The sequence below is a fragment of the Branchiostoma floridae genome, chromosome 5 (assembly GCF_000003815.2).
Source record: "Branchiostoma floridae strain S238N-H82 chromosome 5, Bfl_VNyyK, whole genome shotgun sequence".
NCBI lineage: Eukaryota > Metazoa > Chordata > Leptocardii > Amphioxiformes > Branchiostomatidae > Branchiostoma > Branchiostoma floridae.
The window spans coordinates 7,520,515-7,537,537 of NC_049983.1; the positions used below are offsets into that span (position 1 = coordinate 7,520,515).

The 17,023-nt window shown below is 42.5% G+C and overlaps 3 protein-coding genes across 3 annotated transcripts in view; 1 reads left to right on the plus strand and 2 right to left on the minus strand.

Moving 5' to 3' along the window:
• The window catches only part of LOC118415654, a 4,262-nt gene extending 3,991 nt beyond the window's left edge, over positions 1-271 (plus strand). The window contains exon 6 of the mRNA XM_035820381.1: positions 262-271. Within this exon, the coding sequence (XP_035676274.1) occupies positions 262-271 (10 nt within the window). The remainder of the gene's footprint in view (positions 1-261) is intronic.
• On the minus strand, positions 248-9,212 carry LOC118415224. Its single transcript, XM_035819634.1, has 9 exons — positions 8,982-9,212; positions 7,843-8,034; positions 7,316-7,432; positions 5,163-5,564; positions 4,437-4,496; positions 1,865-1,981; positions 1,285-1,305; positions 777-855; positions 248-340 (listed from the first exon to the last, which is right to left on the minus strand). The coding sequence occupies exons 1-9, from the start codon at positions 9,040-9,042 to the stop codon at positions 313-315; spliced, it is 1,077 nt and encodes a 358-aa protein (XP_035675527.1). The 5' UTR covers positions 9,043-9,212; the 3' UTR covers positions 248-312.
• A 1,406-nt stretch (positions 9,213-10,618) lies between these two features.
• The window catches only part of LOC118416488, a 12,165-nt gene continuing 5,760 nt past the window's right edge, over positions 10,619-17,023 (minus strand). The window contains exons 6-9 of the mRNA XM_035821609.1: positions 16,626-16,700; positions 15,535-15,630; positions 11,420-12,598; positions 10,619-11,060 (exon numbers count right to left, since the gene is read on the minus strand). Of these exons, the coding sequence (XP_035677502.1) occupies positions 10,879-11,060; positions 11,420-12,598; positions 15,535-15,630; positions 16,626-16,700 (1,532 nt within the window). The 3' untranslated portion in view covers positions 10,619-10,878. The remainder of the gene's footprint in view (positions 11,061-11,419; positions 12,599-15,534; positions 15,631-16,625; positions 16,701-17,023) is intronic.

The following is a 17,023-nucleotide window of genomic DNA, read 5'->3' on the forward strand; positions in this document are numbered from 1 at the left end:
ACCCACTGAAATCCATTCAGTAGAAGTGAAGATAGATCCCATCATTTGAGATACGAGCATTGGTGTCAATTCATTTTATTGACGAATATTCCGAGACAAGCCATGAATACGTTTATTAGTTTATATATTGCGTCATTCTACACACAATGCTTTACTGTGAAACAAACATTGGCTGTAGAATTCATCCAAATAGTCCCCCCAGAGCGCCCTGTATATAGCAGCGCCCTTGTTTGATGCTGGAGGCTTCTTGTTCTGGTTTAGGCGGACCTAGGCCTTTGTGTACAGGTGGACCGGCACCTGCAGACTTCAGTTTCACCGCTCGCCCAGTGCTTTAGCCTCTCTGTAAAAAAACGACACACCCCGTCGCGCATTTCACTAATACATGTATATGCAAACACAGCAATTTTCTTTTTGAATAAAATTATTATATTTTTACTATAGTACTATATATATTTTTAAATAAACACTTATTTTTTTCCATTTGTCACAATTCCCAACGTTCTTGTTAGAATCATTCATTTACTATTGTTTGAGATACATAAACTCGTGTATTCATCTTGTTTTACATTATTTTGCTATACTTCACTCTTTATATTTCCTATATTAGTAATTTGTGCTCTCCATTGTCTTTTACTTTCCCGTTGGATCCGTGGTTTATGTATATTTACATGTAAAATGCAATAAAAAAACACCGCAATTTTCTATATAGTCTAAGCGTTGCTTTCGTCCCATGAAAACTAAAAAAATACAAAATATCTAATGCCAATTTAACTCACAATCTTCCGGTGATCACGAAGTAGGCCACCGTCAATATCAAAAGCACAACGATCGGTGGAGCAGCGGGAATCAGCATGGCTGAAAAAAAAAGATAACTTCTTTCAAAACGAAATCAGACATTTTTCATAAAGCAAACAAGTCTCAAAGCCATAACTTGAAAGTTCATCTGTGTTGTAAAGCTCCGAAGCCATCTACATCAGAGCTTTACAACCACCCCTGAACAGAGACGGTGGGCGCCATAGACTTCTTGCAACGTATGATCCACTGCTCACAAGGTCACGTGTTCTATCTGCATAGCGTGACGTCACGGCAGCAGTTCATTCCTTGACAAAGACTGGTGCTGTTCAGTCGAAAATTTGGGTCCAATTTTGGTGTTGGAATTTTCAGTTCAACTAGGTCTCGAAGTCTCAGAGTCATAAAGCCCAAGTCCTACAGAAGGTGGTGCCAGTAGATTTCTTGGATTTTTATTTGTGAACGACGTTGAAGATAGTGGCAAAACGAACTCACCTTTATATTCATCGGTATCAACTAAAAGAAAAGGAAAGAATAGATTAAACTGGTTGTGGAAAATGATTCTTCGGTCAAACATAAAATATCAATATATATATATATATATATATATATATATATATACATGTATATAGGGAAAGAGTATGGGAGTTAAACACCCCTCCCCCCTACCAGTTGAAAAGTCCCTGCAGTAGTGATTGCACATTGTGTGGCCCAATGCTACTCTGAGAAAGGCACCGCCCTATGCACCATTTGGTGTGAGAAGGCCTCTTAGTCATAACGTCTAACACTATAACTGTTTAGACTCCCTTGCAGTCCGATTTTCAACGTTGGCTATGTTCTATTGTGCCGGGAAAGGAAGTTTGCTGAGGAAGGGAGTTTGCCGTGATAGCGACTTTCTGCCCCTTCCCGAAGACTGCAAGGGAGTCTAATAACTGTTAAAACTTATTGCCAATCACCATTACCTTTATAAATGTGCGTACACTACGATACAGGGCTTGGTTGGCGCAATGGTCTTAGATAAAGGCTAGGGGACATCTAATTGAATTTTAAAAGACATTTTTTGACTCTCAGTTACCTTTTATGAGAACCAGAGTTGTCTGTCCTTCCTCGTCAAAGACGATGTACAGCCCCGCATCCTCTTTGGTAATTTCCGCCAATTCCACCACGTCTTCGTCCACCAAGCGCGCGCGACCTAGGGAAAACGTTTAAAGGTTCGTTAAAGGGGCATTCCACTCCAGAAGGGGGTGGTGTTTTCCAATAGATAATGTGTCAATGGATACATATCAGCCGAATGTTGTGGAATTCACCTTGGGATGAATTGCGCGATTTGTGTTTTGTAAAACAATATGACACTCACCAAACCCATGCAGACCCAACCTATGCATTCCCTATACGCATAGACACTTTGTTTATCGTGCATATTTTCGGAATAAATGAGGTTCGCTAAGCACACAGAGCAGGCAAATTGCTCATAAGATAGCAAAGAATACAATAACAAGACGAGATTTCTTAGCGAACCTGAAATTAGTTTTGTAACCTTACCTAAAAGTTTTGCATTGTATTCAGCCATAGGATTAATTCAATTAGAGGGTACTTGGGGAGTTTAGTAGAAGACAGAATGCTTTTGAGGCACGTGGAGAAACTGGGTACTTTATCGTATAATGTGAAGTAGTATGCATTTATTACTTCCTAGAATTAATAGATATTGGAAAATAACACTCCCGTGTGGAGTGGAATGCCCATTTAATTACCTTCAAGTATTTTGGGTAGGAAAATTGTATTTTGTCTCAATATGTAGGTCAACCGCCTATAACTCGAGCAGCTGTGGATGAAATTTCATGATATTTTGTATTCAAGTAGCGGTTGTAAAATGAAGGTTCTTTTTGAAAATTGTTCACCTGGCACTTTCCGTCAGAACTGCAGCAGGGCGAGTGTGTACGTGTGCATGTGCGGTTGCGGACAAGATACCTCGAGACGTTGTGGGTCGTTTGCATGATATTTAGTAGTTATGTCGGGGTTGGGAAAACGAAGGTCAAGTTCGATAATGGGCCCCCTGGCGACAAGTTGCGATACTGCAGCTAAACGTCAAAGTTGGCGTTAAAATCATCCTCAAGTGGCAGGTTCATGATTTTTGAATAGTGGACCTCTTCGGGCAGGGAATAAGTCGTGTAAGTTTGGACCCCCTGGTTGCTTGTTTTGAATTACAGTGGGCCTTTTTGTTCGCATTCTAAGAGGAGGATAACTCGTGCGGGGATTCTTGGATATTTATAAATTTTGTGATACAGGTACCTTAAATGATAATAAACGTAATGATACCTTTATTAACGCAAAGGAAGGTGCCATTTACATAGATTATAATAAGAATCTAAGCTATGGACTGTCCTCTATTCAGGGACACTGTCTCTCTCTTTCTTCATAAGTAGGTCAGATCAACAAATACAGCTGTTTGGTGTTTATCTTTCTAACAAGTCAAGAAGCGGCCATGATTATTTAGTTCAATGACAGGCGCACACGAAATCATTAAGAACAATGTACATTATTCTATTTCTAATTACTTTGACGCTGTAAGTCAGTTGGGATGGATAAAAGGGAATTTTCAACCGCTATATACGCCCTTTCATGCAGCCGTTTACTTCTGGTAGGTACTCTGGTAATACATGAATGATAAATGCACTCTCCATAATAAGCCTTGATTTTTGGCGAAGGCATGTGTTCCGTGGAACTCTAGTTCAAAATACACGAGGGGAACAAGCTAACTACAAGTTAACTTAAGGTCTCGGGCCGGAGTTTCTTTTACGGACAGCCTCAGGCCGAAGGGCTACAGTTCCGCTAGTAAACGTAGGACGCGAAACTTAATCAATATGGTGGAAAGCCGTTTACTGTCCCTTTCCGACAAACCTATTGGTATCGTCTGCTGCCTCTTTATTTTGGGTAGAATATGTAGTAAAGTTTTAATTTTGGACCCAAAAAGTATCATTTTTTAACACTTTTTTGATCGAAGCTGCTTGGAAAAAACGAATTTTCCCAGGATAACGGCCTACGTGGCAGAGAAGCTAAATTCTTCATGTTTGTGTAAAATGAAAATAAAAAAAATTCCATGTGATACCTTTTTTTGCGGCGGACGTGGCCTCCCAAAAAAACATACGGATAAATTTCACTTACGGCGGGTTGTGCCCTTAGCTTTACCCCCACCCCAGCGACTTTAAAAAACTGTAGACTCCTATTTTGTTTTAGACTTTGTAAGAGTACTACAAGAATGGGTGAACGGATTGTCATGATTGTTGGTATGTTGATAGTTTGAGTAATATAAAGTACGTAGTATTCAAATCAGAAGCTAATTTGCATAATTAATGAAAAAGGTTTACAAAGCTTGAGATAGGTTGGTTGGATGAGCTTGATTGAATTTCCAACCGCTTATGCAGCAGTTTACTTTTCGGAAAGGTTCTCTTTAACAATAAGAACAACATTGTTAAGCTAAATGTGGATCCATATAAAGTCCAAGTCAAAGTTAAAAGCATTGAAAAAGGCATAATTTCTGAAGCAACAACAGTTCGTTGGAAATCTTGAAAATATACTGTTCAAAATATATAGGGGTTTCATTGCCTACCGTCTCCCCTTGAGGTGGTTTTTCTATGTAAGCTACTTACTCGGCCTTTTATTGGGTGCAGCGGTTGTATCTCGGGGTGCCGCCGTCGTAACAGTCCCCTCTAGAAGACAACAAGAAAGAAAATTGTTGTACATGTAGGAAAATGACTCCAATTGACGCAGCCGCAGAAGGCCCAGTTCGATCGCGCGAGTCCATTACAATCCATTTCAGCCTATTTTCGACTTGTACCAAGAAAAAGCAAGAGACATTTCATATTGGTGAGACAGTGTAGGGTGCAGACGTTCAGATTAGGCAAAAAACAAGGTTTTGGTCCATCTTTTAGGCCTATGCTGACCCCTAATTTCAAGTGGTCAGACCCTAAATTGACGTCATCAGAAACCGAGATGGCGGCATATTTGAGACCTGCCATAAGTTTCGCTGGTCGAAATTTTTTTTAATCGGACTTTTTGGACACTTGAGATAGCGGGCTGCTTGGTGAGTTGTTATGACATGGAATGTTCACGGATGATTTTATGCCTTTTTATGGCACTCTGAACTTGCCTAATCTATTTTTACATTACCGCCTATACGGATTTTCATTGGTATGCCCTGACCTGTACTAGTTGTTTTTTGTTTTGTTTGTTGGCACAATCACCCGACCTACGCTCCTAACAGAACATTACCCACCTGTACAAACAAATGAGACTCTATGAACCAGAATCATGTTACAGAGCAACAGTCTCTACAAACTGTATTAGTTAGTTAAAAGCAGAACTTCTCAAATTACCTCTGGCACAGAGGCCGTATTGGTCACGCCGTCCCCTGCCATTGGCGCACGCCGGGTTTTGCCACTGGATGCCACAAGCGGCACCAGAGTTAAAGCCTCTGCCCATGTGTATGTACACCTCTTTCAACTGTGGACAGAGTGCTGGACTAGTATCTTCACCACATAGATGCTTGGATAAGTCCATCATGGGATCCTTACAGTACGTTAAGCCTGTTTGGACGCAACCCGGCGAGGCAAATTTACAGTAGTTCCCGGTACCGCGCACGCGTTCCGCGGGACACGGGGCCACAAACCCCGCTGCCTCACATGTAGCCTTCACGTTGGCCGATGTCATTTTCCCGGCTGTATGTACCTTGTAGTAGTTCCATCCGTTTAAAGTTGCCAGATGAGTGGTATTTGACGCTGTAAAACAGATAAAGAAAAGGTGTATGAAAACTCTAAAATGATGAGCGATGAGGGGGATTCAAACTGAACCACGTTTGGGACGGCATTCTCACTGCTGCAGCGCCACCTACATCGGCTATAAGTAGCAGCGAGAATCGTATCCAGCCTTTCTAAAGCCCCGGTCACAAAGCGCGTACGATTCCTTGCGATGGACTATTCCGCATATCGTACGATGAGCGCAGTACATCGCAAGAAAATCGTAAGCATCGCAAGCCATCGCAACGCATCGGATGGTGTTCAAAATTTTTACAGCGTCGCACGATTTTTCACTTGTGTCTCTTCTGTATAGCCGTCTGACCGCTTTTGTGCTTCTTTAACCAACAAAATGTGGACATAGCTGTTTAATACCTTCCTATAATATCTTTAACTGTAAAAATAAATTTAAAAAGACCATGACAACAAGAGTATTACAAGCAAAAGTTCAAATCAAGCGTGAGTACTGGTATGGTTATCTCGGTCTGCTTGCCGGCTCTACGTGTCAGGCTCTTTCGAAGATCGTCATGATCATGATATGCTATCAACAAAAAGATGCCATCATACAAAAATCAAATGATAAGAATTATATCATATATATTTCCGACTCATAGAGCCTGCCTTTATGTTCGAGTTGTCCCCATGGTTATTACGATTATGGTAAACTGACCCAAGACCGACGAGAGCTGAGATTTGATCTAATTATAAACTCACGTGTATGAAGCGATCAAACAATTGTCTGCATCACCTGTGCGGGGCGCGCTGTTCTCTGGTTGCGACTGTGGCAGTTGCGACTGATATATTTCCCCTTTTCGTCAATATCGACAATATCAGGGAAAACTGAAACCATCACAACATGCTAAAAAATCATAAATCTATAACCTCATCAGTAGACAAAAATTGCCGTAATGAACTCTGCTATGGGGGCAAATAAAATCTTACGACGATAGCGAAATTTTGAACATGTTCAAAATCCATTTCAGCTCTATTTTTCGCCATACGACGCTCCCCGATTTACTATGATCCACTGCGATTGACGCAGGCACGCTCTTATGACCTCATCGTACGATCCACTACGCGCTTTGTGACCACGGCTTTATATACTTAAACCATTGCTTCCGATTTTCTTCCGACTTACGTCGCACTGCGATTATCCTGCGCATCGGAAGGAATCGCAAGGAATCGTACGCGCTTTGTGACCGGGGCTTAACCCTGATGATGGTGTCTGACGGACAAGGAAATGTTGGAAGTAAGTACTCCCTGATTGTACCCAAAGAACCTTACTATACAATTTAATATTACTTTGGTGGACTTTTCTTCATTGATGATCACCTTCCCCAAAACTTACTATTCACCCAGTGACTTTGTTAATTGTGTTAGTCATGAAGCACAAGTGTTGATAAATTACATTCATTGTGCGTTTAGTTGTTTTAATCTGAATATGGAGCTGTTCAAATCACTAATCTTAGCAACATAAGTTCACGCTAGAAAGGCCGGTATTTGCTTATGAACAAATTCAGCATATTTCACTCCGACCGAGGATGATGAAAGCTCCTCGATGTAATATTGTATAACCTGATTTGCAGCCGCACTGAAGGTCGATTATACAGATACGGATAAAAGATTCGTGTATTGGAGTAAACCGCAATATTTCGTCGACATCTGACCAATCAATAGGTGCATTAACCGATCGATTGATTGATTTGCTAACTTATAAATTTTGGACTAGAGTTTACCCATAGGTAAGATTCGTTCCCCATCTTTCCACCATGCGCACGCAGTCCCTTCGCATACAGGTGGAAGCTTGACTGTCTCACCGATGGGGGCGTGTATCACGTGCACCTGTACTGCGCCTGGGGTGGGGAAAGATTGTGACGAGCGAGAACACAAGCGAGAGATTAAACAAATCCCACTATGCAAAAACGTACGAATTCGAACCTCATGTGACTCGCATGAATCACTATTTGACACACACGAACCTTATGCGATTTGCACGAACCTTATGCGAAACCGGGTCACGTTACATTACGTCATTCGCATAAGGTTCATGCAAACCGCATAAGGTTCATGTGTGTCACATAGTGATTCGTGCGAATCACATAAGGTTCGTGCGTTTTCGCATAGTGATTCGTGCGATTTTCATAAGGTTCGTGCGATTTCGCATAGTGATTCGTGCGTATCACATAATATCCGTACGAATCTCATCGGGTTCTTGCAAATGCTTAGGCACCCCTGTTGAAAACTCTTGGTAAAGTCGACCTACCTTCACAGCTCACTGTACAGGGAGAGCTCGAACTTGCTTCTTCAGGAGCCCCGAAACAACGTGTTCCACCGATGCACTCTCTGTTCCTGAACCGAATCCCGTTGCCGCATGTCTCCGAGCAGGGACCCCAGCTCTCCCACTCAGCCCATGATAAAGTTTCACCAGTCATTGCATTGGTCCTTTCCCACGACGCTTTGGAGAACAGAAATATCAGGATATAGGAGAATTTGTTTTACACAACCAGCAGTTACTTACATTGCTTACGTTTCGATGTCTCTCAGACACCTTCGTCAGAGCTTCTAACTAGAGTTCTGCTTCTCACCGCTATATGTAGCCGATGTAGGTGGCGCTTTTGCGGTGAAAAGACAATCAGGGAAATACAATGTCATGGTCCTATACAGTACTGTAAGAAAAGGGAGGGTTCTCTGCGGTAATTTTATGTTCACTGTCTTCGCGGTGACTGTTCTACCGCGACCTTGAAACCAATTCAACAGTAAAACTTTAAACCACCGCGAACCCTCTTTTTTTTCTACGGCGAAAATAAATCTCGGTGAGCTTTTCAGTTGCAAACTAATGTACATTGTACTAAGTATATTGCTGGTCACACAATTTTTTCCTCCTCACCTACTGAAACAGTAAAGAAACGGGGCATTGAGAGATCTTTCTTGCTTTGAAACAACCTGGTGAGATGCTCTCATTCCTATATTTCAGTCATGAACAGAGATGAAGGGGAATACAAGCTGAGTCACGTTTGGGACGTCTGTTGCAGCGCCACCTACATCGGCTATAAGTAGCAGCGAGAATCGTATCCAGCCTTTCTAACCCTGATGATGGTGTCTGACAGACACCGAAACGTTGGACGTAAGTGCTAATGTTATATTTTGATTGTACATTTTGTATCTGAAGAACCTGACTATATGCCAAACAATATGCCGATAGAAACCTGTTGAGGCTAACGCCATATTTCCATACCGGGGCTATTTGTGAAAACGAAAACTATTCATAAAAATATACACAAATAATGCCCATTACTATTCCCTTTACGTCTTGTGCAGTTTGGTGTCTTTTAAATCATACTTTTCGTTCCCGAAAGCTGCACAACCGGGCCCGGGTTTGGAAATGTGACGTTTACCTCTTACCTGATGGAGATGGTATAAAAATTAACCACACCAACACAACAGCTGTTTTGCGGCAGTACATGGCTGGTGGAGACCCGGAGAAGCGGCGCCCGCGGAAGCGCTACAATCGTCAGAACGTGTTGCTAGGGACGTACCACAATGTTGAGGGGGCCGCCAAATTATAAACCACGAAAAGTTGTGACAACCTCTATATTCGACAGTGGAAAAAACTTAACTGTGGTAAATATATAATCGTCTGTGCTAATAGTTTGTGCTTACAATTCTTACTGGCTGTGCGAAAAAGAAGGAAAAAATTAACTCCAATAACCCCTCTCAAGAACACAACGTTGACCGCTGCCCAGCCCTTGGCTTGGCGTTCTAGAGCACCTTTGTTCCATAATGATTCAAAGGAACAATCGCTGCACGTTCAAACGGCCGAGCATAACAACATGTTGGACAACAAAACTTTTGTCTTTCAGTATGAGTAAAAAAGAGACATTAGTTATGGGAAAATTTAGACTGGCGGCCGCTTTTTCTACCGCGATGTGCTGAATAGCTGGGTTGTGGTTGATGACTCGGTGAGTTTGTAGTTAGCGTTAAACCTGTTGCCAATTATTCACATGCTTCTACTTCAACGGTTCGTTACTCTTCAAATGTTGTGTTTATGACTTTATTTTTCACTTTCAGGGGCCGTTTCCTTTTTTTTCTTTCCCTTTTTCCCTCGTATTGATATATTCTTTACAAATGCGGGATAACTACCCAAATAATGGGCGCGGGATAGCAGTTTGAAAACGCTGCCACCTGTACGTTTGCTTCCCATATCTTCGCGCTTTACACTGACCAGGCCCCAAAGTAACCCGTCTTCACTTTGTTCTTTACTTCTTTGGTTACTAGTATATGTATGGTATGTAATGTAGCCCCTGACTAAAGGTTTTGCCCATTCGGTCCAAAGCATATTGAAGAATCATCATTTTACTTTGTAATGGAATGTTCTAGATACGCTGTTTACGCAACGAGACACTGTGGTCGTTTTGAGTGGTAGATAGCTCTAAATAGTACAAATTAGACAAAATATGGCCATGGACAGATAGCATATGCAACACCTGCAGCTTGAGTTATAGTCTTTACTCAGGGTCTTGTTTCAAGTCCAGCCTGCAGCTGCGGGTGTCCATACGAAACGTTTACACATTCCCTATTATACTGCCTACTTAAAACTTACCAGGGCTCAGTTCTCATTGGCAAGCTTTCTGAGATACTGAGACACTTAGCTGATTTAAACACTCCTTCTTACAATGCTATCAAAACAAATGTTAATCTTATGTGGTAGTCCCCTCTGTTCCTTTAAAGTCAATTGTAACATCATATCGGCCTCATAGGATTATCTACAAATAAGTAAGTAAAGGCACTCGTCGGTCTACAAATACAAATCGTTTTTAACTTCAGGTGTAATTCTTTGCTTTCTCTCTCTACCGGTAGGGAGGCTCGACTCACGTCAACTATAACTATCTATTTATGTACATATAGGTTACATATATCTTCTTATTTACTTATTGATTATTTATTTTTTCGCTATTCAAAAGATTGATAGTCCTGTCTAATGTATTATTTTCAATATTTGTACAAGTGGCGGTGCTGAAATAAGTACAGTCCGCTACCACTTCGTCTTCGTTCTTTTATTTGTATCATTCCATGTATTCTTCAATAAAAAAGAAAAAAAATACTCTTTGGCCAGCTACGAATTTCATACAGACTTGAATATATACGCCCGTGTGACCGCACCCTAACACTCAATTTCTTACTGAGTATATCATATAAAATGTAAAGTTGTGACTGAAAGGCATGCAACAAAACATACAAAGCCTAAAATGAATCGTTTTTTCTAAAAAAAAATTCGTTGAGCGATCTGTAAGAATTCAGGTCAAAGAGAGAGCTCGGGTAGAGTGGGCTCAAAGGGCGCTTCAGTCGTCATGGGTATGGTAGTCCAGTCCCCATCGCCCCACGGCCATATATCCCAGTCATCATCATCACGGAAGCCAGAAGTAAGCCACTCAAACCAATCATAGATATCGTTTCCTTCATCATCTGCCTGATCCTCAATACCTGCAGGGAGAAGACATGAAACAAAAACCGCCTGTTACTTTTTAATAGTGTAAGCCATTGAATAGTCCTACTCCAGATAGGGTGAAGGTACGGCGGCCATTTTGGGTCATCCGGGATCATGCACCCAAACGAGGCTGTAGCTGTTAGTCCCTAACGCGAAGGCCTAAAACATAGCATAGGCAGGCCGTCTTCAGTGGTAAGTTTTGCCCCTCTAATTTGATATATTTTGCATAGGGTCTATTTGCTGCACTCTAGGCTCTTCTATGGCAGATGAGTACATGGCAGATGAGTACAATCACAACAGAATTGTCACCAATTTTCAATGTCAATAGCACTCAATGAGACAACCTCTAACTTACCCATTGTAACACTTTCTGCTAAAACACTGTCTTCATTGGCGCCATCATCTGCTGTAGTTGTTTGAATTCCACTGGTATCGTTTTCGTTGTCTCCCATGTCCTTAGATGGCGAGTCTGCCGAGCTACTGTTGTTGAAGATTGGTGTAGGAACGGCAGAGACGAGCTCTACAGCCTTTGTTACATTACCAGGGAACGTTCCTGGGGTAGCGATCTCTTTATCCTGTCCAGATGCGTTGACTTTTGAATAGACTTCAGTTTCTATGGCAGTCACATTGTCGGCGATACTCAAAGACTCCTGGTCATTCGCTACAGAATTGTCGCCTCTGCTTGGCAAAGTTGTGATGTTGTTCAGCACATTCGTCTCGTCAATCCTCGTTGTAGCGACGTTGCTTGAATTAAAAACTGCGGTTGGTGCATCTGAAATATTTTCCCACTTTCTTTGAGATCCATCAATGGATGAATTTTCCGAGATAGTGAGGTTAGTTTGTGCCGTAGAAGTGGTGTTTGCTACGTTATTGACAGACGCTACTGAGCTATTGACGTTTTGTCCTGCTGGGGAGGTGGTGATTACACGGATCACTGTAGTTGATACTGTTGGAGTATTCGTCATGGTATTTAGTGTGGCATTTCTTTCAGTTTCTATCGTCTTACTGTCAATATCAGTGATATTTCCATTATCATTGCTCTCTATCGATGTGCCTGTCTCCGTCAGTGCTTCCGTAGGATTTGCATTTGGATCTACAGTTTGTAATTGAGTAGAGTTTGCACCTGCAGGCTGTTCTTGAACAAGGTTTGCACCTGCAGGCTGTTCTTGAACAGGGTTTGCACCTACAGGCTGTTCTTGATTAGGGTTTGCATCTTCAGACTGTTCTTGAACAGGGTTTGCGCCTGCATACTGTTCTTGAACAAGGGTTGCACCAGGTCCTGCAGTCTGTTCTGGAACAGGGTCTGCACCTGCAGTCGGTGCATTAAAGGGATTTGCACCTGTAGTCTGTAGTGAATGAGAGTTTCCAAAATCTTCGACATCTTCCACGCCGTTGTCTATGTCATTGCCTTGACTTCCCTCATCAGGCACGTCCACATGTAACTCACCCCAAAACATCATGTTTTCCTGATCGTCAGCTACTTTGTCGACTTTCTCCGCGGCTAAGCTGATACCATCATCTCCGTTGGAGTTGGCTGAAAAAGGCAGTATATAAAATCTGGTCATTCATTGGAGTTAACGATAGATAGTTTAAGTCCTTCTCGCACCAAGTGGTGCATCGAAAGGCATCCATCTCTGTTTTTGTAGCTCTGGGCCACACAACGTCTGTGCAATCACTTCAGCTGGTGTCTAGTCTACTGGTAGTGGTCTGTGAGTGCTGAGCAGAGAAAGCAGTATACACAATAGAAGCCAGTTAATTGCGCAACGGATTAACGCACACTTCTGTAAACTGCACTGAATCCCCAAATCCCAAACCGGTGTGGTCCAGCCGGATTGCCCCAGTCGCATAATTGCACGAAAGTCACAGGCAAATAGGCCGTGCAATTAAGCGGCTTCTACTGTACCACTTTAAAGTATTTGGTATGACTTAGCCCGTGATCAAATTCATGACCTACCGATTACAAGGTGAACACACACTCCACCCACGGCCATTGTATTTGTAGAATGATGCCAAATATGTTACTTTGCCTTGAAAAGATCTAACGCCATTCTAGCGATAGTCTACGCATGGTCATTCCTTTACTGGAGAATTCTTCCTCACAACCGGTAGGTTCTTATCGCTTATGTTTCAATACCCTTCAAACATCTTCCTTAGAGCTTTTGGTTGGAGCACTGCTTCTCGCCGCTATATGTAGCCGATGTAGGTGGCGCTTTTGCAGCCAGAACTCGATCCCAAATGTGACTGAGTTTGTATCCCCCTCGTCTCAGTTCATCACACAATTTTCTTATCCAGACTTCCTCATTGAACCACCGTATCCGCCTGTTGTCTAACCTTTCTATGACTTAGCCACCCCCACCCCCCAAAGTGTTCTCGCCGCAATAGCGCCACCTACATCGGCTACATACAGAGGCTAGAAGCAGAACTCCAGTTAGAAGCTCAGAGGAAAATGTCTGACACGCATCGAAACGTAGGAGATAAGAACCAACTATATTCTACCTTACTTTACTTACTTAATCCTCTTCATCCCGTGTGGGACATAATGCTGTGATAAGTTTCCTCCACTGGGGTCTGTTCTGTGCTAGGGGCTGAGCAGCATCCCAGGGGATCCCAATGGCCTCTAGATCTTTAGCCACAGTACGTCTCAATGTGGTTTTAGGACGTCCCCGTTTTCTCTTCCCCTCAGGGGCCCAATGTAGAGCAACTTTGGGGATACGGTCATCCGACATCCGCAGGACATGGCCCAACCATTTCAGTCTTCTGATGGCAATTTCAGTAGACAACTGTCTTGTGTTCGTTTTTCTATGCAGTTCTTCATTACTGATCTTATTTGGCCAGTAGATGTTACATATTCTACGCAGACAACTATTGTGGAATACATTGACTTTCTTCATGTCTGACTTTGTAACTCTCCAGCACTCAGAGCCATACAGAAGGACAGACTTTACATTGCTGTTATACAGTCTGAGCTTGGTTTTCAGGCTAAATGATTTGGATTTCCAAATAACACGGAGGCGACTGAAGGAACCTCTAGCTTTGCCAAGTCGGGCCTGGATATCCTTTTGTGCTCCATTATCCGCACTCATAACACTGCCTAGATATGTAAAGTCTTCCACACACTCCAGAGGCTCTCCATCAATACAAATGGGAGGCACTGTAGGTGTGTTAATGCACATTACTTGGGTCTTTTTCTTATTGATGTACAGCCCAGTTTGTTTGGCATGTTTATCAAGGAGACTATTTTTTTCCTGTAACTGGTGATGCATAGAAGCTAGGGCTGCAAGATCATCAGCAAAATCAAGATCCTCGAGGTGGGTACTGGGGGTCCACTTAATACCTCTAGGATGATCTGATGTTGTTTCCCGCATCACCCAATCAATCACAATCAGAAACAGAATGGGAGATAGGATACACCCCTGCCTTACTCCAGAGTTGACACAGAATGGTTCACTCAGACTGTTTTCCAAGATAACATTACACTCAAAGTTCTCATAGAATTTCCCAATGATATTAACAATTTTTGTTGGTATGCCATATGACCTTAAGATCTTCCACAGACTTTCCCGGTGAACACTATCGAAAGCCTTTTTGAAATCAATAAAATTTATGAGTAATGGGGCATTCCATTCTACACATTGTTCTATGATATTCCTGAGGGCAAAGATCTGGTCTATGCAACCTCGGCCTTTGCGAAACCCTGCTTGTTCCTGTCTCAACTTAGTATCTATGGCAGTATCAGTTCTCTTAAGAAGAACTCTACAGAAGACTTTGCTGGGAATGGATAAGAGTGTTATTCCTCGCCAATTGTCACAATTGCTAAGGTCGCCTTTCTTTGGGATTTTGAAAATGAGACCCTTGGACCAGTCGCTGGGAATCATTTCATGCTCCCAAATCTTGGCGAACAAATCAGTCAGTACAAGAGTGCTAGTGGCATAATCAGCTTTTAGTAGCTCTGCCTGTAAAGAGTCAATGCCAGGTGCCTTGCCATTTTTCATTGCCCTAATGGCTGCCTCAACCTCGGCGTGAGAAGGCGGACTGCTGTCGATGGTATCATCATCAGAAGGGTCAGAGTCTAAGGGTTCAGTAGGGTCTGGTCTATTCAGTACCTCTTCAAAATGCTCTACCCACCTCCTTGCTTGTTCCCTTTCGGTTGTTAGGATTTTGCCCTGTTTATCTCTGATTGGGACAGAACTAGAGGTGCTTTGGTTGCATAACCTTTTAGTGATCTTATACACAGTGCTCATTTCCCCCCTTGATGCAGCAGACTTGGAATAAAATAGACGATAGGAAAACCTTGAAAAGCAAATTACTCACTGCTAAGACACAACAAGCTAAGGCCAAGTACAGGGCAAAAGATAAAGAAGTCAAGAGAAGTGCTCGTAGGGACAAAAGAGCCTATGTTGAGGAATTAGCCAGTGAAGCTGAAAATATTCTACCAACCTGATGAAATTATATTCGAACGAATTTCCTTACCTTCTAATGTCTCCATTTCTTCGTGGATCTCCCTGAGTTCTTGGAATAACGTGGCTGCCTCTTCCGGACCGAATCCTTCCTCCACCAGGTCTCTAACTGTAAAGATCATGTAATTTCTTTTGTTTTTACCATCTAGTGGTCGATATATATAGAATACAACACGGTGTATTCCGTATCACCCGAGGTACAAGCCCGACCGCGGGTCGGATCGCCCGAAGGCCGGAGGGTGATCCGACCCGCGGGAGGGCTGGGACCGAGGGTGATGCGGAATACACCGTGTTGTATTTTATTTATGTCATAACCACCTGAGAAAACCCATGTTTTGATGCGAAATGCGCCAGATGTTGAAAAAATTTGGTGCCTTCGAACAAAAAGTGTTGCAACAGCAATGTTCCAACGGCCGAATCAGGTATTCGAATTGCCAACCATGCCCCACTCGGCCCGCTCGAAATGGTTCGATTTACTCGGAGAAAGCCTGTGTGATACGCCTTTCGAACCTGTGTGATACGAAAGTTATGGACCGATCCGGAAGACCTGTATCGAACGTTTTCGCGTCACAGGTATGACATAAATAGGTTGATAGATGACTTTTTTCGCAGTGACATACGCGGCACTGAATTACGATCAATATTACAAAATAATAAAACGTTCCAGCGAAAATACAAAAAGGTCATGGGGTAGAAGAGTTTGTTTGAAATTTTATATGTTTCATATCATGTATTTAGTCTGCAACATTCATAATATGTAAACATTGTGTATATTGCGAATTTTACAACAACTGTACTATGCTCAATTGCAAATAGAGTGACTTGTATTACAGTATGTTGCCCTTATTGATGTAGCAACTTCTCTCTTAGTACTGATTTTCTTTCGTCTGTTATCATATATTATTAAGTATTTTATTGCACAGTAAGTACTAATGTAGCTGGCGTCCAATCCTTCGAATCACTGTGTTAGAGAAAGCCTTGTCAATATAGCCCTGGATGGTTTGCCCCCCCCGGATGGTTTGCCCCCCCCCCCCCTGGATGGTTTGCCCCAACACAAATTAGGGGTGTTATCCAGTAACCGAACAAAAACAAGAAAATACGTACATCTCTCTTCCTGCTCCGGGGACAGTTGGCCATATTTGTCTGCCAGCTCGTAAAGTCTGGACTTGAACTCCAGATCTGTCAGAATCAATGGAAGGTTAAGGAAATATGCAGAAGATGAAACTTCATCTAACCAAGACGAGAAATCTTGGGAAATGTGAATGTATGAGATGTGATGCCTTCACTTGAAGAAAGACTAGATACGCTCCGGTTGTACCTTAAGCTTCCCTTAACCTTCTCAGCATTAAAGTTCATCTGTAACTAAACATTGTCTAACCAACACGGGAAGAGTTGGGAACCACATTTGCGCCTGACAGCCTTGTTCCCGGACGTGACGTCAGAAGCCCGTGACTGCAGCAATGGCTCGTAGGTGCCTAATAATCTATGTCGCCCCCCGCCCC

Excerpts from the sequence above, each read along its gene's own strand:
- LOC118415224 (XM_035819634.1), bottom strand. The coding sequence starts at position 9,042 with ATGTACTGCCGCAAAACAGCTGTTGTGTTGGTGTGGTTAATTTTTATA. Across the intron at positions 8,035-8,981 it reads TTTTATACCATCTCCATCAG|CGTCGTGGGAAAGGACCAAT; the intron begins GTAAGAGGTAAA and ends TGTTCTCCAAAG. Across the intron at positions 856-1,284 it reads TGATACCGATGAATATAAAG|CCATGCTGATTCCCGCTGCT; the intron begins GTGAGTTCGTTT and ends TTTTTTTTTCAG.